The sequence below is a fragment of the Miscanthus floridulus genome, chromosome 7 (assembly GCF_019320115.1).
Source record: "Miscanthus floridulus cultivar M001 chromosome 7, ASM1932011v1, whole genome shotgun sequence".
In the NCBI taxonomy this organism is placed as follows: Eukaryota; Viridiplantae; Streptophyta; class Magnoliopsida; order Poales; family Poaceae; genus Miscanthus; species Miscanthus floridulus.
This window is the reverse complement of record NC_089586.1, coordinates 38182352-38210099: the sequence shown is the minus strand read 5'-3', so window position 1 is coordinate 38210099 and position 27748 is coordinate 38182352. Positions and strand designations below refer to the sequence as shown.

The following is a 27748-nucleotide window of genomic DNA, read 5'->3' as shown; positions in this document are numbered from 1 at the left end:
AGTTCATTAAGAACTACAATTTAAGAGACCGAAAAAATACAGAAGCTCTATTAGCACAAGGCAGCACTCAATTTCATTTACAACTCTAATCTGCAGAGTAACTGAAACGCCGGACAAAATAAATTCTTAATTTCACACTGTAAATTATGCTACAGCCTTTTGCAGATGGTGTAACAATTGTCATGACAATGCCGAAAAACAGAAAATAGAAGTTCCAGATGGTGTAACAATTGTCATGACAATACCGAAAAACAGAAAATAAAAGAAGCAGGATCTCTCAAAACTTGAAGTTTTACATTATGCTATAGCCTTTTGCAGCTGGTGTAACAATTGTTGTCATGACAAGATCGGGAAACAGAAAATAGAAGGAACAGGATCAGCAGGTAGCTCTCAAAACTGAAGTTTAACATCTCTCCATGCATGTGGGACCAGCAGGCTGAACTGAACTTATTTCAACAGAACGACCATGTTATTATGTCAGGAAAGAAAGAAAAAAAGGCACTCCTCATTTCATTGGCCAAAGGTAGGACCGTAACTCAGTTTGGTTTGGTAACCTCATGAATCGCATTTGCCAAGTAAGCAACATTTCCTGTTGTTACACCAGCCATGCTGAAATTGGCACGGGAATGAAGTTAGATTCATTCTTCGGAAGGTATGAAGAATAGATCAATGAATCAACGTGATATAAAAAAAGAATCAGGAAGTGCTATACCTTATCCTCCCATTGCGGGTCATGTAAATATGGTATTCATTTGTTAAACGGTCAACTTGTTCAGGTGTCATCCCACTGTAGCAGAACATTCCAATCTGTACAAAGACACGTACCCTTTATTCAGATACAAATTCACCACATACTAAAAAAAAGAGTACTGAAACAAAAATGCAGTGGCACGGGAAAAGACATGTTGCAAGGAGATCTATTACTATCCAGTAAAGGTATCAGCAAATTCAGCAACACAAGATGAGATTGGTCCTGATTAGTAGTAAACTCTATACACTTAAAATATGATTGGCGATGTACCGGCTTTTCGTTTGGAACTACAAAAGTTTGGATATAGTCCTTTACTTGTTTCCTAGAATATCGAACTCAACATTTTGATAGCTAATATGAATGAACAATTTTTGCTTCATGAAAATAGCAGTAATTGATTCCTCTTAATTCTAAAAAAATACTTATATATCATCACAATTGCCACACATTCTGCTAGATGTCACTACAAAAATCAATGATCAAAGGGGTGTATCTCAGACTATCTATGTTCAAAGCATTAAGTAAACAAGACAATAGATGCCCTTGTTTGTCATTATCTATTCCCAACTGTTAGTCCTAAGGTTGGCCAGCTCAAAGGGCCTTGTATTTTTTTTATTTACTAATCCAAACCACGCACCAAACCGAACTCCAACAACATTACGATACAAACCAGATAACCTCAGCCTTGGGATAACCAGCTTACTGGTCACTGTTGTAAACTGGAGAATATACATGTTAATCTAAATATCAATAACTATATTCAGATTTCAGAAACATGGAAGTGATATTTCTCATAGTTGTATTACCTGATTAGTGATATGATCCCATGACAAAGGTGAACCTAGCTTTTCAAGATTTTCTTTAAGTGCCTTCCGCATGCCAATGATACGATCAGCCATACCCTGAAACAATCAATAGGGTGTTGATAAAATTCTTCTGTATTCATTAACAATAGATTTAACCATCTAGCCATTTAAGAACATTAAGTACTAATGTAGGATTCACAATTTACCTTGACTTCTTTTAACCATAAACTCTTCAATTCTGGATCATTGAGGATTATAGAAACAACCAGTGCACCATGAACAGGTGGGTTGCTGTACATTGGTCTCGCGATCTGTTGCAGTTGGCTCTTGACAGCAACTGCTTGCATCTCATCCTCACACAGAATACTGAAATATTGGTAACAAGCACACATTATAGTGATTAGTGTACTACCATTATCTAAAAACTAAAACTAATCACACTATAGTCACTATTTGACCAAAAGTTTAAACAACGGAGCACCTATTATATTTAATATCATCCACTTAGCTACAGAGAGAATGCAATAAGGTGCACTCAAATTGAAAAAAAAAAAACAAGTCTTTCATTAAGTCTAAGTCTGCCCCCCTTCCCCCTTTGTTTAGAATGCTCTATATCATAAGAAATCCAACAACTCTTTCTCTAAGAAGCATAGAAAACCCCAATGAAGAATACTAAGAAATCCAACAGCTGTTATATTAGAAAACTAGCCACATGTCATTTAAAAAAACCATGCATGTCGGTATGCTAAGAAGTACAGCAGGTGACAACGCTATATGTAAACAATAGCTAGTCACTGGTCAACTAAATACCTCAGGCATCCTGCTCTCTGTCCATAAAGTCCCATGTTCTTTGCGTATGACTGAGCACATCCAATTTGGTGTCCATCTTCAAGGAAAATTCGGATTGCCTTGGCATCTCTCTCTGGATCACCACTGGCAAACCCTTGGTATGCCATGTCAAAGAATGGAAAATGTTTCTTCACCTATAGAGGAACAAGAGTGAAATTTGATAGGTGTGGCTTGTAGGAGTTCACAGGAAATGCTGTAACTTTTCTGTTCCCCAGTTCAGTTCCCCTTACCTTGAACTGATGGGATATTTCTCTCCATTGTTCCTCTGTAGGATCTACACCAGTAGGATTATGAGCACATGCATGAAGCAAAAAGAATGAACCATCTGGAGCATTCTGCAGATGACAGAAAAATCATAAACAAAAGGAATTTCAGACAAATTCTCAGCACTCAGCAGAACAGAACAGATTCACTACAACAACAACAAAGCCTTCCAGAACAGATTCACTGAGCAGAAAATAGTCTCTCAGGGTTCCATTTCCAAATTTCAACTAACTGGGTATTTGTATTGTACCAAGAGAACTATAAATGCACACAATAACTCTCAATTAGAGAATACAAATTGCTACCAAAGTAACAAGCGAAGCTAAATTTGTAGCTGGTCAGACACGAGATTTAAGAATGAATCCATAAAAAGCTTAATACATACGGGAAGCAGCAAGAATGGAAGAACAAAAAGAAACAATATTGAACGTGTTAAAATGTTAAAGAAATGAACCACCTTGATGTCATTCATCAATCCTGAAAAATCAAGCCCTCTTGACTCTGGATGGTAGTATGTAAATGTCTTCTGTGGCACTTGAGCATCCCTCCAAATATTGTGATGGCTGGAGAAGTTCCCACATTATAAGCCAATATAAGGGTGTAAATAAATAATACTGACAATGAAAGGTCAATGTTAACTCTGTAATGAATCCTCGATGGCTACCATAGCCCGTAGGTACATAGCAGGTAACAATAAGTTGTGATTAACTCTCTCCTGAACGAATAGCAATGGAGTACAGTGCACACTCATCTCCATACCTCTACTTCACTCCCTTTTAATTTTTTCCTGAGAAGTAAACAAAATAACATTTGGTGTCACAGCAAGGTGTCAACTCACTTGGACCACGTTGGTGTTGGTATGTAGATCTGCGAATCTGGCAAAAAGCGCTTCTGGAAATCAGCAAAGAGCCGGCAGGCACCAGTGCCTGAAAGCGCCTGCACCGCTGCTATCCTCTTATCTTTGATAAAGCCAGAATCCTCTCCGTACGCCAGCTTCAGTGACTCTTCAATCATCTTGATACTGCCTCCCATCGGAAGGTACTCCCTGAATTGCAAATTTAGCGAATATAATGGTCAGAACCCACGGCATCCTTACATTAAACCTGAAGACTGCTTAGCATTAGCATGCCTAGGATGAGCAAAAATCAATTTCACGGTCAGGGGGGAAGCGGCAGTGCAAAAATCTAATACTAATAGGTAAGCTGAAGCCAAGCTACGCCGTGGATCGGGCAACACCCAGCATCACTCTAAAGATGTCATTTTCGCCGGATCGCATGGAAATGGGGAGAAGAAAGGGGGGACCGGTCGCAAAGGAGGAGGGGAGATGTCTCACATGTTGAGGTTGCCCGCGATCCGGCGCTCGGCCTCGCGCACGCAGCTGAGCACGACGGGCTGGCCGTTGTCGTCCCTGTAGGCGCCCTGCGGCGAAAGCACCCGTCCCGTTCATCAGGATTCAGGAACGGAGGACAAAGCTAGAAAGCAAGATTCCGCACGATAGCGATCGACCACGGGGGGAGAAGAGAAGAGAAGATCAGAGGTTCGCGGAGCGGAGCAGATTACGTACGACGCCGACGTTGACTTTGTCGGGCGAGGGGTCGGCGAGGAAAGCCTCGGTGACGCCGAGGATGGGGTCTTTGGGCGCCGGCTCGACGTGGCCGAAGAGCGACGACGCCATCGCCCTCGCCGCCAGCAGCCTCGGCGGCAGCAGTGTCGGGCGCCGGGCAGCGGAGGAGGCTGCGCGGGAGAGCGTCGCCATGCCGGGACGGGACAGGCAGGGGCTACCTTCTTTTCTTGCGCGGCGGCGAGCGGCTGCGGCAGAGAGGGAAACGTGCGGGGGAGGAAAGTTGGGGGGCGAAGGCTGTGGCTGTGGGCTTTTGTCACTCACTGCGCCGCTGGTTTTGCTCGGCTGGTTTGGCTTATAACCTGTATTTTATTTTTTAGTTAATAAATAGTATTTTTCTTTCGCATGAAATTAACTAATAGTATTTTTAATCATGACTTATCAGTCAAACAAAATTAAAATGAACAGGGCATTCGCTTTGCACTGCACTAGACGAGCGAGCAGTAATAAAAGTGGACCGGTCTTGGCCTGCTGTGACAGTTCGCTGCTGCCGTGGCCCCTCGGCACCGCCGCTCTCGCCACTTGCCTCAAACAAACAAGCTAGGCTAGGACGTGAGAGAGCCGCCATTTTGGCCCTTGCCCGGTTGGCGGTTGCCCGCCCCAACCGCCCTCCTCGCCTCATCATCAACTTCAACAGGCTCCATAGCACCTTACTACGAATCTTCTCTATAATAAAATAATATAGAAATAATAAAATAATATATGAATCTTGCGTCAAAAAGTGAGCCCATGGATCAGGCCACGTCAACCAATAACCCTCTAGGTGTAGGATCGAGCCAGCTTATCACGTGAACTGTCCGATATAAATGTAAGTGGGTCTCTCATCCGTTAAACCGGAAACCGGGCGCTCGAGGAATCCTGCATCCAAAAACGTACAAATGGTTCGGCCACGTCGTCCAATAACCTATGTTCGCTGGTTTATTTCTGAACTGATAAGCCCGACTAATACTAATTCGTTGGAAGAAGAAAATATTATTGGCTGACTAATAAAAACTAGCGAGCGCTGATAAGATCGAGTCAGCTCGTCACGTGAACCGACCGATACAAATGTTAGCAGGTCTAACTCGTGCATATTTGCGAGGCCACTAGAGTACGGGCTCATCCCCCACCCACACACACCCCCTCGAGTCGAGTGTCATCGAGAAGGTGATGGCCCCTGGTTGCAACCACGGAGGCTGGCGTTCCGCACCCTCCTCCCAGCCGCGCCGGGGGAGCAGTCGTTCGCGCCGTGGAGCCGCCCTGCATCAAGGGCCCAGCAAGCCTGCGTCGAAAAAGTCAAGTGCGCCCAGGGGCTGGGCGCGGACGTGCCCTCGAGCGCTCGCACACCAGGGACGCCGTGGGAGGGGGCCATCAGGGTTGTCGTGGTCAGTGGCCGGCGGCACGCTGTCGTGCGGAGGGTCCGCCCCTGATGATGTTCAGCTAGCCCTCGTGTTCTTCTGTCCAAACGCAACCTTGACTACATCGTCTGCCTGACTAGGCATTTTTTTTCGATCAACAGGAGGCAACTTACGGGCACATGAAAAGCCCATACAACTTATTCAGAGTTGTATCCAAATATACCACAAAAGCATTGGTGTCGACCGTCTGGTCTTCTGCGTCCAAGCCCCATTTCTTCATGAGCATGTTTTTTTTGTCTAGATCTCAGGCTTTGCTGCTCTCTTCTTGCTCTTCGTCGTGAGGCGACTACTCCTGCGGACCCACACACGCCCATCTCTAGGATAGAGGCAGATTCAGTGACTTTGCTCTAGCAAGTCACGGCGTGACTTACCACCTCGCATCCATTCTCCAAATAAGGTGTTGTTTGGTTCAGACATTTATGGATGTGAACTGATCACAGTGGGAACTGATGGTAGTACTTTATGTTTGTTTCATCACCAACAGGATCTAGAACCACGGTAATCCGCCCCCACACTGCAGTACGTCGTTTACGTCCGATTTGATGCCTGATGGGCAAACCATTCCACTCCCGCTCGTTATGTTAGCATGGTTGAACCAAACAAAACACGCGATCAACTCTTCCCTTTCCATTCCCGCGGAGGAATGATTCCATTTGCGTTGACGTTACCTCTGCATAACCAAACAACACCTAAGATCCAATGGCTCTCAAGCACCTCATAAAAAAAGAGGCTCCCAAGCAAAAGTGAGTAGACAATTGTTTTTTTTTTCAGCAGGAAAGGCAGAGGGCTCGAGTAATTAGTCTTCACTTACCTTCGTTCGTCGTGGTGCCCTGCTGCCCTTGGCTGTCGCAAAGACAAGCCGCCCTTCGCTGCCGCCAAGAGCCCAAAGACGTTGTTAGGAGAAGGTACATGTCCACGAGAAAGCCCATGGAGCCCAAGACGTTCGCCTTGTTCGCTTGAGCTTATTCAGCACTATTTTTTAGTCATGGAACAGTGTTTTTCTCTCACGACGTTTCAGCATAAGAATCAACATAAGCCAAATTGTTAGGAGAAGGTACATATCCACTGCTGTTTCATATAAATGCATGGACGTCTTTGTAGTTGCTCGTACAACTGTACTCGCAGCGTTTTTCTCTAGTAATAATACTTCTTTTTTCTCAGACATGGCTCGGCACGGTATTCATTAAACAGAGGTAGAAATTTTTAGTTACACAGGACTCGTAAGTAATCCAAGGATTACTGCAACATCCACAAAAACACAACGAGCAGCAAGAGAAAAAATGAAGGGAAGAAGACCCAGCCTCAATACCCTTGCAGACTGAACCTATGACCAAAAGACAGAATCCGCGGTGGCGAAGCTTCCACCCAAAGAAGACCAGATGAGCTTGCAGCAGCAGAGGTGGCAAAGTATCCGCCAGAGAGAGAACCACAGTGAAAGCATCTAGGCCCCTAGTTGAATTTCGGTGATTAATAACGGCACATGATTACTGTCACTAACGTGTGTTTTGCATAGGCAACTTAAGTTAGGTCAAGGTAATGGTGATTGATTGGGCAATTATGGTTTTCATGCCCCGTCAATGAAAACCGCTTCGGTTTTCAAAGGATGGACGACAAGGTTAAGGACGGACTAGTTCTAAGTGTCGTTTGGCGTTGGAGAGACACTTAGAGTAGTTTAGGACTTTGTTTCTTTTTTTTTGGCCGTACTATTAAGGGGGTATGAACTAGTATCTTGACCAAGATAAGTCTAATGGTTTAGGTGTGGTGCACACTTGTCAAATTTAGCAATAGGTAGCTCAAGGACATCCCATAGATCAGTTGAAGTCGATGTCGTTTTCAAAGTTGGTAAAATTTTATGTGCATGGAGACTTGGATGATGACCGGACGCACAGGTGTCGCGTCCAGTCAGTGTTAGCTCGCGCAGCTAGGGTGTGTTCATCGACCGGACGCTGGATCGGACTCACAGATGTCGCGTCCGGTCAGTATTAGCTCGCGTTGCTAGGGTTTGCTTTTTGATCGGATGCTTAGGACGTTGTGACCTGACGCACTAGAGGTAGCGTCTGGTCAACAACAGTAAGCATCCAGAGAATGAATTTTTTGACCAGACGTGTCTGATGGGTGGTGACCGGGCGTGTGGCAGAACCGCCCGAAATAACATGCTTTCGGAGGCGCTCGTCTTTCAAGCACCCCGAAAGTTAGCTACATCGGACAATTCCGTCGAGCACACCCCACGGGAGAACTCGAATCAATCCACGTTTTATCTCCAGAATCCAATAATGAGTACGAGCTTACAATACTTAGTCCATTTCATACAACAAGAGTTTTTGAAAATTATTTATTACAATACCAGGGTTCAGAGTACGATAATTAAACAGCGGAATAAAAATAAACATCTAGCGAAAATGATACAAGGATCTGTCTGTGCCCACCAGAAGAATCCTCCACACAAGAGTTACTCCTCAAGCTGCACTTGCAACAGGGTAAAATAAACCCTGAGTACACAATGTGCTCGCAAGACTTACCCTACTAGTAGAAATAGTTTTTCAACTCCAAGGGGTATGATAGGCAATATAGGTTTGCTGTTTTTTTATTTGCGAAAAGCATTACTAGAAGTATGTCCTTAAGATCAAGTTTAATTAGCAGTCATGATTACTTCATTAGCTAACCATTCTAGGTAAGCACCTGTACTACCTTCAAGCAAGGGTTGAGTAATGAGAACTATTTTACCATCTTTTATATTCTAGTTCTTACTACGGTGCTAGACCATAGCCAAGTCGTACTGTCTCACAGAAACGATGATTCGCGAACCAATGTATCCCAGCTGGGTACCCCAAAACACACGCCCCATTTATACCCCAGGCACAAATAAGACCAACTCATTCCACTCCTGTCATGGGGTCCAAGTCCCCGTCCAAACTTAGACTCCAAGCCCCCACACTTAAGATCTGGTCTCAATATGGTGCTTAGACCTCCCCCTTTCCCCACCTCCAATCATTTGGTCCAAAAAGAGCCAGAATCCACAACAAGAGCGTAACAAACATTTTCGCTCCCATAAGCAAGTATGTGCTTAGGATAATAAGTCTGTGACCTGACTACCATCCACAGCAACGGACCGTCCTCAATCAACACGGACAGAAAAAATAGTGTAACCAAGCTAAGGCCCATGGTCGCGGGACACAACTCATCACACCCACCATAACCCATACCATATCCCTGCCCGGTCTCTATTTTCCTTTCATCATTTTTATCATGAGAGTAATTATAATAATCACCTATTGTGAGTAACGACAGGTTACTCACGCTACCGAAAACCTAAGCATAGCAGCTACTCGAACCTGCACTAGTAAGACTCATAGGATAGATATATCTATGCATGTGGTTTCCATAAAATTTTTGTAACGTAAATGCACATCACATATATATATTTAGTGAGTATAAAAATAAGGGTTATACACCGAGGCTTGCCTTGGGAAGGTGCAGTGTCATCTGAGTCGATCGTCGATGACTTCAGGACCTCCTCCTACATACGAGAATCTCCTCCTCGTACTCATCGATGATCTCCTCGAACTCACGATCGTCTGTAGTCTCTATCTCCACCAACTCGTTCTCTACATGCATGCGATAATGATGCAACACTTAGCATTTAGGCAACAACAACTCTTAAAATAAGAATATGCATACTAAGCTACTAAGCTAGCTCTAATGACTAAGATACTAAGCTAACTACCATCTTCATCAAGCAAAGTGTTAGGTTCAACTAACAAACCCTTAGCTTGGCAATTTAAGGATATATCTTTATTTCTACTAGTGATTTAATGTATATTGAAATAAAGAGCATTTAACTACCCTAATAATTAGTCCAATCTAAAGCTACAAAAATTATAGTGAACACATAATAATACAATGAAACTGCCGTAAAAAATTCAGGATCAAAATTATCATCAATTCACCACAAAAATTCCTACAATAATCAACTTAATAATATTAAGCATTCTCATACTATTTAATAGCTCCTAGTGTCAACACATATAAACATGAACTAAATATACCAACAGATAGATCATAATTTTAGAAACCTAACAAAATTTGATTCATAATTTTTGGACACCTACATGATTTTATATTAATTACCAAAGATCAGCTCAGAAATTAAATTAGAAAACTATTTCTAATTCCTTAGGAAAATGAACAGTGAATCTCCCGCGCGGCCCGCACGACACAGCGCACGCAGTGGACCGCTTCTGCGGCCCACACGAGGTCGACCCAAGCGCGACACGCCCGCGCGCTAGCGCTTTATGCAAAAGAGGCCTCAAACTTCTTCTAAATCACAACTAAGTACTAACACTATTTTCCCCTCTCATAGGCCCTCTCACTTAACCCCCCGACCTTTCCCTAATTCACCCACACGTACCCATAGTGACTCAGCACATGGCGCCGCGGCGGGCGGTGACACGACGCGACAGCGTCGACCACCAAAGGCTCGCGTTGGCCCGTCGGTCGGGCCGACCTTCAGCTACGGTCTAACCGCCTACACGAAGCAGCAACATGGGGCGGCAGGACACGCTGGAGCGAGCTATAATGACGCACGGCCATCCGCAGTGGTGGCGCAACTGCTCCGGCAAGCTGGGGCTGCTATGGACCTAATTGGCTAGCGAGTGAGCATCGGGAGACTACCATGGACTAGGACAAGGTGACGGTTGGGGTGGAGCATGGCGAAGGAGGGGTGGCCACGTGTGGCCGAGCCGTGCGGTGGTGCACCATGGTGGTACGGTCGCGTCAGCGGCGACGGAGAGGTGGTAGTGATTCCTCTGGCATGTGCAAGGTGGAGAGGGAGGCAAGACGAAGCTAGTAGTATAGGTGAATTGGTTTGGGGGTGGCGGTAGGAGGGCTACCATCGGCACTTATAGATCACGGCCTTATCGGCCCAGTGGTGGGGAAAGCTCCAAATTGGAGCTTGGCAGTGCGTGCTTCATGGCTGGGTGGGGTTGGGCAGCTGGAGAACTCACTGGAGGGCCATAGACGGGCAGAATTGATTGGAGATGACCTCTCGCTGTCTAACATGCTGGCGCGGCTCCGACGGCGGCGGTAGAGGGAAAAGGGATGGGTCTGAGCTTTGGCTGTCCTCACCTTGGGAGCTAGGGGTCGACCGAACTCACGACCATGCTTACGCACTCGCTACACAACACACGACTAGACCACGTGCGTGCATGGGGAGGCAAGTAGGGATGCAGCCTACGCGGCCGCAGCACCATTAAGGCGAGGCGATGGCACGAGCGTAACCAGGACAGCCCCCATGCCCGCGATGACAGAGCGAGCGGCAGCAGTGTAGCACAGCATCGTGGTGGCATCGGTAGCAGCAATGCGTGGCAGGGTAGCAGTGCGCGGATGCGACGACGAGGTGATGGTGCCGACAGTGGCTTCGTCATGGCGCGGGGCGGGGCAAGCGACAGCAGCAGCTCCACATGGTGGGGACAGCGGCGACCGAGCCACTACCAGGCTAGAGGCAGCCATGGCTAGCCACACGTGACCAGCGCTGTGACACTAAGCGCTCAAGCTTGGTGACCGCGTCCACTCGGTGAGCTAGCCCGAGAACATGTCGTGCATGTATTTAAAGCGCCCATAACAACTAAACGATTGCTTTAGGAACCAAACCATCTTCACCATGCTCAAGATGGCATGTGAGGCTACCAACCCGAGCTAAAACACGACACCACCTCCTACTCGATTTCACAAAATAAATCACCAAACATTACATTGTCTTGTTGTTTATAAACTTGAAAAATATTCTAAGTCTTTGAGCTGAACTTGATTCCAAGTTGCATTTCTAGGCTATTAGAAATGTTGGCTAGCAATGTTATTTTTCCACGGTAAGTATTTCATTGTCATCTACAAAGTTCATATTCCAAACTTTATTTAAGTGTTACATATATGTTCTATAGTGTTTTTTGTTCAATAAAAATTAGTTTTAAACCCTACTTGATACATATGAGTTATGGAATAGCTTCTCATTTAACATTTTTATTGATCATCTAAAGTTACAAAAATGTTATCTACACATTCTATCACATGCATTATCACATAAACATGATGCTCATGACATGATTTGGTAATTTGTTTAGGGCATAACACCGAGGGTGTTACAGGACGCTAGTCAAAGTCCGGTCTCTGATAACTGGGCTGGCGTTATGTAGCCATTGGCCACTAACCGGACGCATCCAGTCACTTTGACCTAAGCGTCGGGTCACCCTAAAATGTCCTAAGTTAGACCCCAACGAGTATGTTTTGAAGTGGGAAGTATAAATACCTCTCCTACTCATCCAACTTAGCTCTCTTGCCCATATGTTCAGCTAAGAAACACCTTTGGAGTGCAAGGGAGAGCAAGAGCCTAGTGGGGTGATTGAGATTTGATAATCCAAGATTAAGGACCTCATTAGTGCATAGGGAGTAGCAAGTGTGCATCCACCCTTCTCATTTGGCTTGTCTTAGTCAAGTGAGAGCTTGTGCTTGTTACTCTTAGTGATCGCCATCACGTAGATGGCTTGGTGGTGATTGGGAACTTGATGATCATCCGGCGGAGTTAGTGGATGTCCCAAGTCATGGTGTGAGCAGTTGTGGGCGATAAAGTGTCAAAGAATCAACCCGTAGAGAGCACTTCATCCTTGTGCGGATCAAGGGGGAGCTATAGCCTTGCATGGGTGCTCCAACGAGGACCAGTGGGGGTGGCGACTATCCGATACCTCAGAAAAACATCGATGTGTTTCTCTTCCTCTCTTTACTTTGAGCATTTACATTAGAGCAATTCAATTCATGTCTCTATATTCCTAGAATTGCTATGCTAGAGTAGGATTGGAACTGATGGTGCAAAACTCTTGTGTGATGGAACAATAGAAACACTTCTAGGCACAAGGGGCTAAAATAGGCTAAGTGTAGGGCTTAATTATTGCAAGAAATTTAGAATTAGCCCAATTCACACCCCCTCTTAGGCATCTTGATCCTTTCAATTGGTATCGGAGCCTCATGCTCTCTAAATTAGGCTTAACCGCCCTGAGCAAGATGTCCCACGGGGATGGATCCCCTCTCGTCTTTGAGGGAGATGATTTTCCTTATTGGAAAATTCACATGGAGGCGTATCTAGAGGCTTTAGATGTTGGAGTGCTTAGAGCCGCCACACAAGGTTTTCCAACACCTAGGGATCCCGCTAACCTTCATGGTGATGAGGTTCACTACGAGAAGTGGAATGCAAAGGCTAGAAACACTCTCTTTAGAGGCCTTTGCAAGGATGTCTTTACCTGTGTGCGGAACCACAAAAATGCTCATTCATTATGGTCGGATATTTGTGCACTCCATGAGGGAACCAAGACTGAGCGTGAGGAACACTCCACCTTGTAATGAAGATGCTTAACTCATTTGAAATGCTTCCTAGTGAAAATGCTAATGAAATGTATTCACGTTTGAATGTTCTTGTAGAGGAAGTCAATAGGCTTAGACTCACTCAAATACAACCATCCGATGTTGTGAGAAAGATTTTGAATGTCCTCCCCATTGACAAGTATGGACATATTATGACGGTGCTTCATCAAAGTGATTTTTCAACCGCTACGCCAACTCAAATATTAAGGAAGATCAATGCACATGAGATGTACATGCACATCACTCTTCAAGATGGCTCCTCTTCTATCAAGAAGAAAGATTTGGCTTTTAAGGCTAGCCAAGAGAAGAGGGACAAAGCAAAAGTTGATCATGATAGCTCAAGTGATGATGAGATTGATGATGCAAGTCTTGCTCTCATGGTGAGAAGAACTGCCAAGATGCTTAAGAAGCTAAACAAGAATGGTGTCAAGTTTGATGGCAAGAAAAAAGAATTTTTTTACTAGTAGTAGAAGGAAGCCCATCTTTGAAATGGATTACTACAATTATGGAGATCTTGGTTATCTAGCTCATCAATGCCCCAAACCCAAGAAAGACAAGTACAAGAAGAAGTACAAGGACAAGAAAGATGACTCAAGTGATGATGATGATGAGAAGAAGAAGAACAAACCATACAAGAAGGATGGCAAAAAGAAGGAATTTCATAAGAAGAAGAATGGCAAGGACTATATTGTTGGTGATTGGCTCATGGACATTGAATCTTCAAGTGGCTCATCTGATGATGAAAGTGAAAATAAGAAGGAGAAGGTGGACGCTCTTGTGATTGGTTCTTCACAACATCCACCGACACCACCGTCATCATCCTCTACACACCTATGCCTCATGGCCAAGGGTGAATGAAAGGTACAAAATGATGATGATTGTAGTGGTGATGGCAATGCTAATGATGATGAGAATGGTAGTGATAGTGATGAAGAATTTGAATCACCTTCTTATGATGATCTTATCAAATTGTTAAACCAATACACTAAAATCATTAGAAAGACAAGAGCTAAAAATGAGAAACTAGAACTTGTGAATGACACACTCTTAGCAAAGTGTGACATAGCCAAAAAAGCTAATGATGAGCTTAGAGAAGAGAACAAAATTATGTCATCCAAACTAGAGGAACTCAAAACCTCTAAAAGAGAGCTTAGAGAAAAACATGATAAACTTGAGATACACAATGAGCTCACCACTAGTTACAACTTGCTAAAAGAAGAGTACACCAATCTCAAGGTTAATCATAATAATCTTGTTCTTTCTCATGAGTTATTGTCAAATGAGCCACATGATGCTACTAACAATGTTGTTAAGATTGATATAGCCACATCATGTAATGACTTAATTATTGAGAGGATTGAGCAAAGTTCTAGTAGCAAAGGCAAGAAATCGGTTGAACTCGACAATTATAATGATTATGTCAAGCTCAAGAATGAAAATGAAAAGCTCAAGAAGGATCTTGAAAAGCTATCAACCACCAACACAAGTGTGATAGAGAATCTGGACAATAATCATGATATGGCACTTGAGAATGAGATGCTTAAAGAAGAGAACAAGAAACTCAAGATGGAGAAGAACCATGATGAACTTAGAGAAGAAAACAAGAAATTTAAGTTGGAGAAAGAGCATCTTAAGACTGGTTTGAGCAAGTTCACAAGAGGCCAATATCTTCAAAGTGAGCTACTTATGAACACCGTGATGTAGATGAATAGAAGTGGCATTGGGTTCTTAGCAAATCAAGAGAAGAAATCTCAAGTTCAACATCCATGACAATACAAGTCAAAGCCTAAGCCAAAGAGATGCTTTGAGTGTGGAAAAGAAGGTCACTTTTCTCATGAGTGTGAAACTCCACCACCACAACCCTTGCCCAAGCATGCTAGACCCTTCGCCTTCAATGCTCACTACGTGCTTAGAAAAGATTCTAGTGAAAAAATGAAAGTCATGTTCTTAGGTCCACCCAACAAGAATAGACCTAAGCAAATTTGGGTTGCTAAGTCACTAGTTGAGAAAGCCAAGGACCCTCATCAAGTTTGGGTCCCTAAACAGCAAACTTGATCTCTTGTGTGTGTAGGTGAACTACAAGACCGGTGGAACTCATTGGGTTATTGATAATGGTTGTACTCAACATATGACCGGTGATCCTCGTATGTTCACCTCACTAGATAAAGAAGTAGATGGTCAAGAAAGGATTACATTTGGTGACAATTCAAAGGGCAAAGTACAAGGGTTGGGCAAAGTTGCAATATCAAATGATCACTCAATATCAAATGTGCTATATGTTGCTTCTTTGAGCTTCAACTTGCTATTTGTTGGTCAATTGTGTGATCTTGGTTTTCAATGTTTGTTCACCGAGAAGGAAGTGGTTATGTCAAAGAAAGATGATCATCAAGTTATATTCAAGAGCTTTAGACAAAACAACCTATATCTAGTGGATTTCACCTCCAAAGATACAAACTTGAAGACATGCCTATTCACCAAAACATCACTTGGGTGGCTTTGGTATAGAAGACTTGCATATGTTGGGATGAGTTCACTCAAGAAGTTAATGAAAAATGAGTTGGTGAGAGGTTTGAAGGATGTGAAATTTCAAAAGGACAAGCTTTGTAGTGCATGTCAAGCCAGCAAGCAAGTTGCAAACACTCATCCAACCAAAGCTTACATGTCAACAACAAGAGTGCTAGAGCTTCTCCACATGGATCTATTTAGACCAACAACTTATAAGAGTTTGGGAGGCAATCTCTATTGTCTTGTGATAGTGGATGACTACTCTAGATACAATTGGGTGTTCTTCCTTCATGACAAGACCGAAGTGGCCGTATTTTCAAAAAGTTTGCCAAGAAAGCACAAAATGAATTTAAAGTGAAGCTCAAGAAGATAAGAAGTGATAATGGAAAATAATTTAACAATACAAACATTGAATCATATTATGATGAAGTTGGGATCAAGCATGAGGTCTCCACAATCTACACTCCTCAACAAAATGGTGTAGTAGAGAGAAAGAACCAGACCCTTGCAAGAACAATGCTTGATGAGTACAATACATCTCAAGATCTATGGGCAGAAGCTATCAACACCATATGCTATGCATCTAATCGCCTATTTCTCCAAAAGTTTCTTGGTAAGACCCCTTATGAGTTGCTCAATAGGAAGAAACCGGACGTCTCATTTTTCTAGGTGTTTGGTTGCAAATGCTACATCTACAAGAAGCGGCAACACCTAGGGAAGTTCTAAAGATGTTGTGATATTGGTTTTCTTATTGGTTACTCATCAAAGTCCAAAGCACATCGAATATTTAATCATGCCACCAGCTTGGTTGAAGAAACATATGATGTAGAATTTGATGAATCTAATGGCTCCCAAGGAGCACATGAGAATCTTGATGATGTAGGTGATGAACCATTGAGGAAGGGCATGAAGAACATTCCGGTTGGAGACATCAAGCCCAAAGATGATGAAGATGATGTACAAGTGATTGATCCACCTTCTTCATCAAATGTGCCACAAGATGATGATAAAGATGGGAGAGTAGAAAATGAAGATACTCACATCTCCCATGATCAAATGGTGGCACAAGCCTAGGATGTTCATGCTCCACATCCTCCTCCTAAAGTGTTTGATAGAAGAAATTCACCCCTACTACAAGCACATCCATAAGATCTCATCATAGGGAGTCCTTCAAAGGGTGTAACGACTCGCTCTCAAAAACTCGCTTCATTTATTGAACATCACTCATTTGTTTCTTGCATTGAGCCTAACAATATAGAAGAAGCTCTTTAAGATCTGGATTGGATAAATGCCAAGCATGAAGAATTGAATAACTTCACTCGCAATGAAGTTTGGACACTTGAAGAGCAACCATAGGATGCAAGAGTCATTGGAACAAAGTGGGTGTTCTGCAACAAGCAAGATGATCAAGGCATCGTTGTGAGGAACAAGGCAAGACTAGTTGCAAAGAGGTTCTCTCAAGTTGAAGGGTTGGATTTTGGAGAGACATTTGCACCGGTTGCAAGACTTGAAGCCATTCGTATCCTTCTTGCATATGCATCTCATCATCAAATGAAATTATATCAAATGGATGCTAAAAGTGCATTTTTAAATGTCTTCATAAATGAAATAGTCTATGTCGATCAACCTCCTAGGTTCGAAGACCCTAGATATCATAATCATCTTTATAGGTTGTCCAAGGCACTATATGGCTAAAGCAAGCCCTAAGAGCTTGGTATGAGCGCCTTCAGAATTTTCTTATTGAGAAGGGCTTCACCATTGGGAAGGTTGACACCACACTATTCACCAAGAAGCTTGATGGAGAGATCTTCATTTGTCAAGTATATATTGAAGATATCATATTTGGCTCATCAAATGAAGACTATTGCAAAGAGTTTGATGAATTGATGTCGAAGGAGTTCGAGATGTCCATGATTGGAGAGCTTACATTCTTTCTTGGTTTTCAAGTCAAGCAAATGAGAGAAGGGATCTTCATCTCTCAAGAAAAATATACAAAGGATCTTCTCAAGAAGTTTAAATTGGATGAATGTAAGCCAATCAAGACACCAATGCCATCTAATGGACATCTTAACCTAGATGAGGGAGGTAAATCGGTTGATCAAACTCTCTACCATTCTTTGATTGGTAGCTTGTTAAACTTGACCGTATTTAGGCCCGACATCATGTTTAGTGTGTGTATGTGTGCTAGATTTCAAGCTAATCCTAAGGTGGCTCACATGGTTGCTGTTAAAAGAATCCTTAGGTACCTTAAGCACACACCAACCATTGGTATTTGGTATCCCAAAGGAGCTAGATTCCATCTAGTTGGCTATTCCGATTCGGATTATGCCAGTTGCAAAATTGATAGAAAAAAGCACATTCAGAGGGTGCCATTTGCTTGGTAGATCACTAGTGTCTTGGACTTATAAGAAGCAAAATAGTGTGGCCTTGTCCACCGCTGAGGCGGAGTACATTGCCGTGGATGCTTGTTGTGCACAAATCCTTTACATGAAGCAAACGCTTCTAGACTATGGTGTAGTTCTAGAAAAGGTATCACTTTTGTGTGATAATGAGAGCGCTGTAAAACTTACTAATAACCTAGTTCAACACTCTCGCACCAAGCACATAGATATCCGGCATCACTTTCTTAGAGATCATGTTGCTAAAAATGATATATCACTAGAAGGTATAAGGTTCGAGAATCAATTAGCGGATATCTTCACAAAACCACTAGATGAGGCTACATTTTATTGGTTGAGGAATGAGCTCAATGTGCTTGACCTAAGTAACTTCACTAAACAATGAGCTTGTGTTATTCCTTGCATTGCATTGTAATATAAAACATATTTAATTTTTAGTAAAGCACTTAGGGCTTGTCTAACATGGTTATGATAACCACCGAAAAGCATGTGAAAAAGCTTAACCTTGGATCAAACTTGAGAAGCAACTAGATTTTCCTTCAAGTATTGCATTGCATATGCATGTGTGTTGTTTTGTCATTTTTTCGGTTATTTTTTGAGCATCCGCTGTGTTCATCAACAAATAGGGAGAGCAGTTGATGCTCCTATTGTTTATAAACCCTGCCACATGTTGCTCCTCGACTCTAGTGTTGCCTATTTTTCTAGAAAGAACTATAGCCGAAGGCAAATTATTTTGAAAAACTTGAGGGTTTGAGATATGTCTCTCATATCTATCCCAATTGGTGTTTATTTTGGTCTTCTCGAAGTTGGGACTGGATTAGGACACAGCATCACGGAGGAAGAAGGAGGAACTGCTGCGGAACATGAATGGAATGCTGGACTGGACTCACTGCTTGGCGTGTCTGATCACTCTTCCTACCGCGTTCGGTCATTTCATGTTCAAGTGAACTAACGCATGAATAGTACTTCATCCGCGTTCGGTCTGCACTTGACACTGCGTCCAGTCGTTAAGTGGTGCTCCTCAGAACATGACCGGACTCTGCGGTGCATCCGATCAAGTGAGACCAGATGCGTCCGATCGTGGTAGGACCGTTTCTAGACCTCTTTGTTCCTGATCGGACTCAAGAGATGTAGCGTTCGGTCATATGCAAAGGCGCGTCTGGTCGCAATAGTGCTCGCGTGATCTATTTCCAATCTCTGACTGTCACGTGGGGTCTACACTGACTTTTCTCTCCAAATCGGCCCGTACCCATTTGCCTTCCCTCACCGTGCCCACGCCACCGTCGCGCCTTCCCTAGCCACGCCTGCACCACCACCGCTGTTGTGCCTTCCCTCACCACGCCTGCGCCACCGCCGTGCCTTCCCTCGCCATGCTCGCACTGCCACTGCCGTCATCGTGCCTGTGCCGCCGCCATGGATATTTCTTCTTCTCCCTCGGCATCGACTCCCTGTAAGGTCCTAATGGCTAGAGGGGGTGAATAGCCTATTAAAAATTTCTATAACAACACTTAACGAACCGGTTAGACAATTATGAGGCGAATCAAGTGTTGCGCTAGCCTACTAAAATTGCAAGCCACCTACCACAATTCTAGTTTCTGTAGTCTCTGTCCACACAAATGCTATGTCACTACACTAAGTTAGTGTGCTCTCAATGGCTAACTAAAGAGCTACACTAATCAAACTAACAAGCTCTCACAACTAGCTACACTAAAGAGCTTGGCAACTAGTTTGTGGTAATGTAAAGAGAGAGAGCAAGATAGTTATACCACCGTGTCGAGGAATGAACCAATCAATCACAAGAATAAATATCAATGAAGACCAATCACCTCAGAATCAAATGATGACACAATGATTTTTTACCAAGGTTAGACAATTATGAGGCGAATCAAGTGTTGCGCTAGCCTACTAAAATTGCAAGCCACCTACCACAAATCTAGTTTCTATAGTCTCTGTCCACACAAAGGCTATGTCACTACACTAAGTTAGTGTGCTCTCAATGGCTAACTAAAGAGCTACACTAATCAAACTAACAAGCTCTCACAACTAGCTACACTAAAGAGCTTGACAACTAGTTTGCGGTAATGTAGAGAGAGAGAGCAAGATAGTTATACCACCATGTCGAGAAATGAACCAATCAATCACAAGAATGAATACCAATGAAGACCAATCACCTCAGAATCAAATGATGACACAATGATTTTTTACCGATGTTCACTTGCTTGCCAGCAAGCTAGTCCTCATTGTGAAGATTCACTCACTTGGAGGTTCACACGCTAATTGGCATCACACGCCAAACCCTCAATAGGGTGCCTCACAACCAACACAAGATGAGGATCACACAAGCCACGAGCAATTTACTAGAGTACAGTTTGGCTCTCCGCCGGGGAAAGATCAAGAACCCCTCACAATCACCATGATCGGAGCCGGAGACAATCACCACCCTCCACTTGATAATCCTCGCTGCTCCAAGCTATCTAGGTAGCGGCAATCACCAAGAGTAACAAGCAAATCCCATAGCGAAACACGAACACCAAGTGCCTCTAGATGCAAACACTCAAGCAATGCACTTGGATTCACTCCTAATCTCACAAAGATGTTGAATCTATGATGGAGGTGAGTGGGAGGGCTTTGGCTAAGCTCATAAGGTTGCTATGTCAATGCAAATGGCCAAAAGAGTGAGCTAGAGCTAGCCATGGGGCTTAAATAGAAGCCCTCATAAAATAGAGCCATTGTACCCCTTCATTAGGCACTGCTCGGGGTGATCGGACGCTCCGGTCAGATCGACCGGACGCGCCCCGCCAGCGTCCGGTCAACGAATGGCTGCCACATCATCTCTTCTTCAAATACTGAGCGCCCGATCCCAACGGTCAAGTGATGACTGAACATAGCATGGTATCATGACTGGACGTAGGACCCCAGTGTCCGGTCACTTCCAGTAAGGTTCCAACTGCGATCGGATGTGTCAATTTGATCACGACCGAACGCAGGACCTGAAAGGTCCTAATGGCTAGAGGGGGGTGAATATCCTATTAAAAATTTCTACAACAACACTTGACAAACCGGTTATACAATTATGAGGCAAAGCAAGTGTTGTGCTAGCCTACTAAAAATGCAAGCCACCTACCACAATTCTAGTTTATATAGTTTCTATCCACACAATAGCTATGTCACTACACTAAGTTAGTGTGCTCTCAAAGGCTAACTAAAGAGCCACACTAACCAAATTAACAAGCTCTCACAACTAGTTACACTAAAGAGCTTGACAACTAGTTTATGGTAATGTAAAGAGAGTGGGCAATTTGTTTATACCACCGTGTCGAGGAGTGAACCAATCAATCATAAGAATGAATACCAATGAAGACCAATCACCTCGGAATCAAATGATGAACACAATGTTTTTTTACCGAGGTTCACTTGCTTGCCGGCAAGCTAGTCCTCGTTGTGGCGATTCACTCACTTGGAGGTTCACGTGCTAATTGGCATCACACGCCAAACCCTCAATAGGGTGCCGCACAACCAACACAAGATGAGGATCACACAAGCCACGAGCAATTCACTAGAGTACCTTTTGGCTCTCCACCAGGGAAAGGTCAAGAACCCCTCACAATCACCACAATCGAAGCCAGAGACAATCACCACCTCCGCTCAACGATCCTCGCTGCTCCAAGCCGTCTAGGTGGTGGTAACCACCAAGAGTAACAAGTGAATTTCACAGTGAAACATGAACATCAAGTGCCTCTAGATGCAAACACTCAAAAAATGCACTTGGATTCTCTCCCAATCTCACAAATATGATGAATCAATGATAGAGATGAGTGGGAGGGCTTTGGCTAAGCTCACAAGGTTGCTATGTCAATACAAATGGCCAAGAGAGTGAGCTTGAACCAGCCATGGGGCTTAAATATAGAGCCCCCATGAATAGAGCCATTGGGCTCCTTACTTCACTGAATATGGGGCGACCGGATGCACCGATCGATGTGACCGGATGCAGGACCCCAGCGTCTGGTCGCCCAATGCTTACCATGTGTCATCGGTTTCAAATGCTGATTGCCCGATCTCAACGGTCATCAGTACATTTAAGTAGTGACTGGATGAGCTGCTAAAAGTGTATGGATGCTAGACCACAGCGTCCGGTCATTTCCAGTAAGCATCTAGAAGCAAGAAATCTTGACCGGACACGTCCGGTCATACCCGACCAGACACACCCAGCGTCTGGTCACTCAACGTCATCATATGTCATATTGACTGGACTCAGGCCCTGAGCGTCTGGTTATTTCTCGCGCCAGCATCCGGTGATGAGACCAAAACTGCATGCTCACTGCAACCATGAAAGGTCCTAATATGGCTAGAGGGGGGGTGAATAGCCTATTTAAAAATCTACAAATCAACTAGAGCAATTTGATTAGTATGACAAATAGCGTAATGCAAACTTGCTCTAGCTCTACAAGGGTTGCAAGCCACCTATCCAACAATTCTAGTTGCAATGAATACTTAGGCACACAAACTTGCTATGTAATTACTCACTAAGAGCTCTCAACCTTGCTACTCTAAAGAGCTCAACTAGATGAATGTAAATAATAAAGCAAGCTCTCAATTCTAATTACACTAAAGAGCTTGTATCAACTAGTTTGCAAGAATGTAAATGAGTGAGTAGAGTGATTATACCGACGTGTAGGGGATGAACCAATCACAAGATGAATATATAGCCAATCACCGGGAGAATGCCAAAGAAGAGAGACAATCGATTTTCTCCCGAGGTTCACGTGCTTGCCAACACGCTACGTCCCCGTTGTGTCGACCAACACTTGGTGGTTCGGCGGCTAAGAGGTGTTTCACAAACCTCGTCCACACGATTGGACACCGCAAGAACCGACCCACAAGTGAGGTAACTCAATGACACGAGCAATTTACTAGAGTTACCTTTCGGCACTCCGTCGGGGAAGGTACAACTCCCCTTACAATCACCGGAGACGGCCACGAACAATCACCAACTCGTGCCGATCCTCCACCGCTGCTCCAACCGTCTAGGTGGTGGCAACCACCAAGAGAAACAAGCGAAATCCGCAGCGCAACACGAATACCAAGTGCCTCTAGATGCAATCACTCAAGCAATGCACTTGGATTCTCTCCCAATCTCACAATGATGATGGATCAATGATGGAGATGAGTGGGAGGGCTTTGGCTAAGCTCACAAGGTTGTTATGTCAATGAAAATGTGCAAGCGTTATCCTTTGAGCCGGCCATGGGGCTATAAATAGAGCCCCCATCAAATAGAGCCGTTATACCCCTTCACTAGGCCAAACGCGCTCTGACCGAACGCTCCGGTCATACTGATCGGACGCTGGCCCTCAGCGTCTGGTCGCCCGATGGACGCCACGCGTCATCGGCTTCAAACGCTGTTCGTCAGATTTCAACGGCTACGAAGCTGACCGGGCGCTCCGGTGAAACTGACCGGACGCTGAAGCCCCAGCGTCCGGTCGTTTCCAGTAAGCTCCCTGAGGCATGTTTTTTCGACCGGACACGTCCGGTCCACCTTGACCGGACGTAGACCAGCGTCCGGTGCTCAACCCTAGCGACTGTGCTGTCTGACAGCTTGACCGGACGCAGAAACCAGCGTTCGGTGCATCTCAGGTCCAGCGTCCGGTGTAACACCGAAACTGGCGACCTCTCTGCCAGCTCGACCGGACGCAGCCTTTCAGCGTCCGGTCGCTGAGTGACCCAGCGTCCGGTCAGTAGACCAACGCCAGCATCATTTCGACCAACTCCATTTCAACTCTAACTTCTTCACCCTTTCTCAAGTGTGCCAACCACCAAGAATTTTGCATCCGGCGCAATAGAAAATAGACATTTCATTTTCCTGAAAGCGCCGTCTCAACCCTGCAAACACCTTGTGCACATGTGGTAGCATATTTTCACAAATATTATCAAGGGTGTTAGCACTCCACTAGATCCTAAATGCATATGCAATGAGTTAGAGCATCTAGTGGCACTTTGATAACTGCATTCAGATACGAGTTTCACCCCTCTTAATAGTACGGCTATCAAACCTAAATGTGATCACACTCTCTAAGTGTCTTGATCACCAAAACAAAATAGCTCCTATGGTTTATACCTTTGCCTTGAGCTTTTTGTTTTTCTCTTTCTTCATTTCAAGTTTAAGCCCTTGATCATCGACATGCCATCACCATTGTCATGCTATGATCTTCATTAGCTTCTTCTACTTGAAGTGTGCTACCTATGTCATGATCACTTGATAAACTAGGTTAGCACTTAGGGTTTCATCAATTCACCAAAACCAAACTAGAGCTTTCATCCCCCTACTTACTATCTTTGTGAATTTGTTTGCTCCCCCTATCTTACTATCTTACAATGTCATTTCATTTGTTTGCTCCCCCTATCTTACTATCTTTGTGAATTTCTCTCTCCCTTTGTCAACAATTATCATAAAGGGAGGGCTCAAATTTTAGATAGGTTGGGGTGAAACCATGTGAGGTGAGGATCATGTTCCTAATTTGGTTCAATCTAGATTACTTGCAAAAGATATTTAACTCGGTTTGATCCAAGGACAAGTTTCTTCACACCTCCAAATAAGGGTTATCTTATACCATGTTGAGTTAAACAGAGCTCATTTTCTAGATCAAACACTAGGTTTATAAGCCCACAAATATGTCATATGCTACCACTAGATCATTTCAAGCACACAAGCAATAGTGGTACCATACAAGCATCAAATTCATTTGACCTTCAAGAATGAGCCTATTTAAATGTGAAAGATGTCTAGATGCACTAAACATGTCCTTAGCAAGTATGTATGCCATGCCAATCAACTTTTACCTTGCTTTGCTCGAAGGAGAGGCATGTCATAGAATGGGGGTGCATCAACATATATTGGAGAAGTCAAGTATGTTCAATTCATTCCTTAGTTTGCAAAACCTCTTCTCATCAAGTGGCTTGGTGAAGATATCGGTAAGTTGATCTTCGGTGCCCACACTCTCAATGTAAATGTCTCCTTTTTGTTGGTGATCTCTTATGAAATGATGGCGGACAACAATATGCTTTGTTCTTGAATATTGAACCGGGTTGTTGGTGAGCTTTACAGCACTTTCATTGTCACATAGCAATGGCACTTGCTTGAATTTGATTCCAAAGTCACTCAAAGTAGCCTTCATCCAAAGTAATTGAGCACAACAACTATCGGCCAAAATGTACTCCGCTTCGACGGTTGAAAGTGCTACACTATTTTGCTTCTTGGATGACCAAGACACAAGTGATCTTCCCAATAGTTGACATGTGCCCGATGTGCCCTTTCTCTCAACTTTGCATCCCGCATAATCGAAGTCCAAATATCCAATCAACTCAAATCTTGCTCCTTTGGGATACCACAATCCAACATTTTGTGTATGCTTCAAGTACCTCAATATTCTCTTTGTTGCCTTCAAATGACTTTCTCTTGGCGAGGCTTGGAATCTAGCACACATGCATACACTAAACATCACATCCGGCCTTGATGCGGTCACATAGAGTAGACTTTCAATCATAGACCGATACATCTTTTGATCCACCATGTTGCCACTAGCATCACTATCCAAACTTCCATTTGTCCCCATTGGTGTACTAATAGCTTTACTATCATCCATTTCAAACTTCTTGAGCATGTCCTTGATATACTTGCTTTGACTCACAAATGTGCCATTCTTTGTTTGCTTGATTTGAAGACCAAGGAAGTAACTAAGCTCTCCAATCATGGACATCTCAAACTCACTTACCATCATCTTGCCAAACTCTTCACAAAAATCTTGATTTGTTGACCCAAATATAATATCATCAACATAGATTTGCACTACAAATAAGTCATTTCCAAGCTTCTTGGTAAAGAGAGTGGTGTCAACCTTTACCATCTTGAATCCCTTAGAGAGTAGGAAATCCCTCAATCTCTCATACCATACTCTAGGTGCTTGTTTCAATCCATACAAAACATTTCTCAACTTGTAAACATGGTTGGGTTTCTTTTCATCTTCAAAACTGAGAGGTTGCTCAACATACATAAGCTCATTGATGCACCCATTGAGAAATGCACTCTTCACATCCATTTGGTACAACTTGATGTTGTGGGCACAAGCATAGGCTAACAAGATCCTAATTGCTTCTAATCTTGCAACCGGGGCATATGTTTCTCCAAAATCAAGACATTCAACTTGAGTGTAACCTTGAGCCACTAATCTTGCTTTGTTCCTTATTACTATCCCATCTTGATCTTGCTTGTTTCGAAAGACCCACTTGGTTCCAATCACATTATGATCCTTAGGCCTCTCAACTAGCTCCCATACTTGGTTTCTTGTGAAGTTATTTAGCTCTTCATGCATAGCATTCACCCAATCAACATCCTTTAAAGCTTCATCTATCTTCTTCAGTTTAATGGATGACACAAATGAGAAATGCTTACAAAATAAAGCTAATCATGATCTTGCACACCTCTTGAAATATCACCAATTATAGTGTCCAATGGATGATCTCTTGCAACATTGGTTGGTTGAAGCACTTGCACTTGATTGCTTGCATTCGATTGATCACTAGGTTAAGATGATGAACTAGCCACTTATTGTTGATCTTGCACTTTGTCATCACTATTACTTGCTTGAACTTGATCATGAGAACCACTAGCTTGCAAATTTGAGTTAGAGAGCACTTGATTCTTGTCATCTTCAACGTCAATCACCTCTCTAGGCCTTATATCACCAATGTCTATGTTCTTCATTGCATTGACCAATTGAGTGCCTCTTACATCATCTAGATTCTCATCTTCCTCTTAGGAACCATTTGTTTCATCAAATTCCACATCATGAACCTCCTCAAGAGTACCACTAGCCAAATTCCAAACTCTATAAGCCTTGCTAGTAGTGGAGTAACTAAGCAAGAAACCTTCATCACATTTCTTTTCAAACTTGCTCAATCTAGTGCATTTCTTCAATATGTAGCATTTATAACCAAAAACCCAAAAGTATGCTATGTTAGGCTTTCTTCCATTCAATAGCTCATAAGGTGTCTTCTCCATTATGGGATGACAATAGAGTCGGTTGCTATAATAGCAAGCCATGTTGATTGCTTCGGCCCAAAATGAATGACTCACATTGTACTCACTCAACATTGATCTTACCATGTCAATCAAAGTTCTATTCTTTCTTCGAACTAGGCCATTTGATTGTGGAGTGTACTTGGCCAAGAATTGATGTCTAATTCTAAATTCATCACAGAACTCAACAATTCTTGTGTTCTTGAACTCACTTTCATTGTCACTTCTCACTTTCTTGATGGTTGTTTCAAACTCATTGTGAATGCCCTTGCCAAATGATTTGAATGTTGCAAACACATCACTCTTATCTACTAGAAAGAATACCCATGTGTATCTAGTGAAATCATCCACAATCATAAATCTATATTTATTTCCACCAATGCTAGTGCATGTGGTTGGTCCAAACAAGTCCATGTGCATCAACTCAAATGCCTTAGATGTGCTCATCATGCTCTTCTTAGGATGTGTGTTACCAACTTGCTTTCTGGCTTGACATGCACTACATAGCTTATCCTTCTCAAATGTGACATCTTTCAAGCCTCTAACTAAGTCATGCTTAATCAACTTGTTCAATTGTTTTATTCCAACATGATTAAGCCTTCTATGCCATAACCAACCTATGCTAGAGTTAGTGATCAAACATGTTGACAATTAAGCTTCTCTAGCATTGAAATCAACT

General features: G+C 43.3%; 1 protein-coding gene across 1 annotated transcript; it reads right to left on the bottom strand.

The window, feature by feature from the left end:
- Positions 1–97: 97 nt before the first annotated feature.
- On the bottom strand, positions 98–4554 carry LOC136463056 (aspartate aminotransferase, mitochondrial-like). Its single transcript, XM_066462100.1, has 10 exons — positions 4235–4554; positions 4004–4089; positions 3509–3715; positions 3128–3233; positions 2637–2741; positions 2368–2540; positions 1764–1923; positions 1558–1653; positions 713–807; positions 98–609 (listed from the first exon to the last, which is right to left on the bottom strand). The coding sequence occupies exons 1-10, from the start codon at positions 4424–4426 to the stop codon at positions 537–539; spliced, it is 1293 nt and encodes a 430-aa protein (XP_066318197.1). The 5' UTR covers positions 4427–4554; the 3' UTR covers positions 98–536.
- Positions 4555–27748: the final 23194 nt, after the last annotated feature.

Bases quoted from the DNA above. Each gene is read 5' to 3' on its own strand.
- LOC136463056 (XM_066462100.1), bottom strand. From the start codon at position 4,426: ATGGCGACGCTCTCCCGCGCAGCCTCCTCCGCTGCCCGGCGCCCGACA. The intron at 2,742-3,127 runs GTGGTTCATTTC...TGTCATCTGCAG, and splicing joins GATTGATGAATGACATCAAG to AATGCTCCAGATGGTTCATT. The intron at 1,924-2,367 runs GTATTTAGTTGA...CCAATATTTCAG, and splicing joins CAGAGAGCAGGATGCCTGAG to TATTCTGTGTGAGGATGAGA.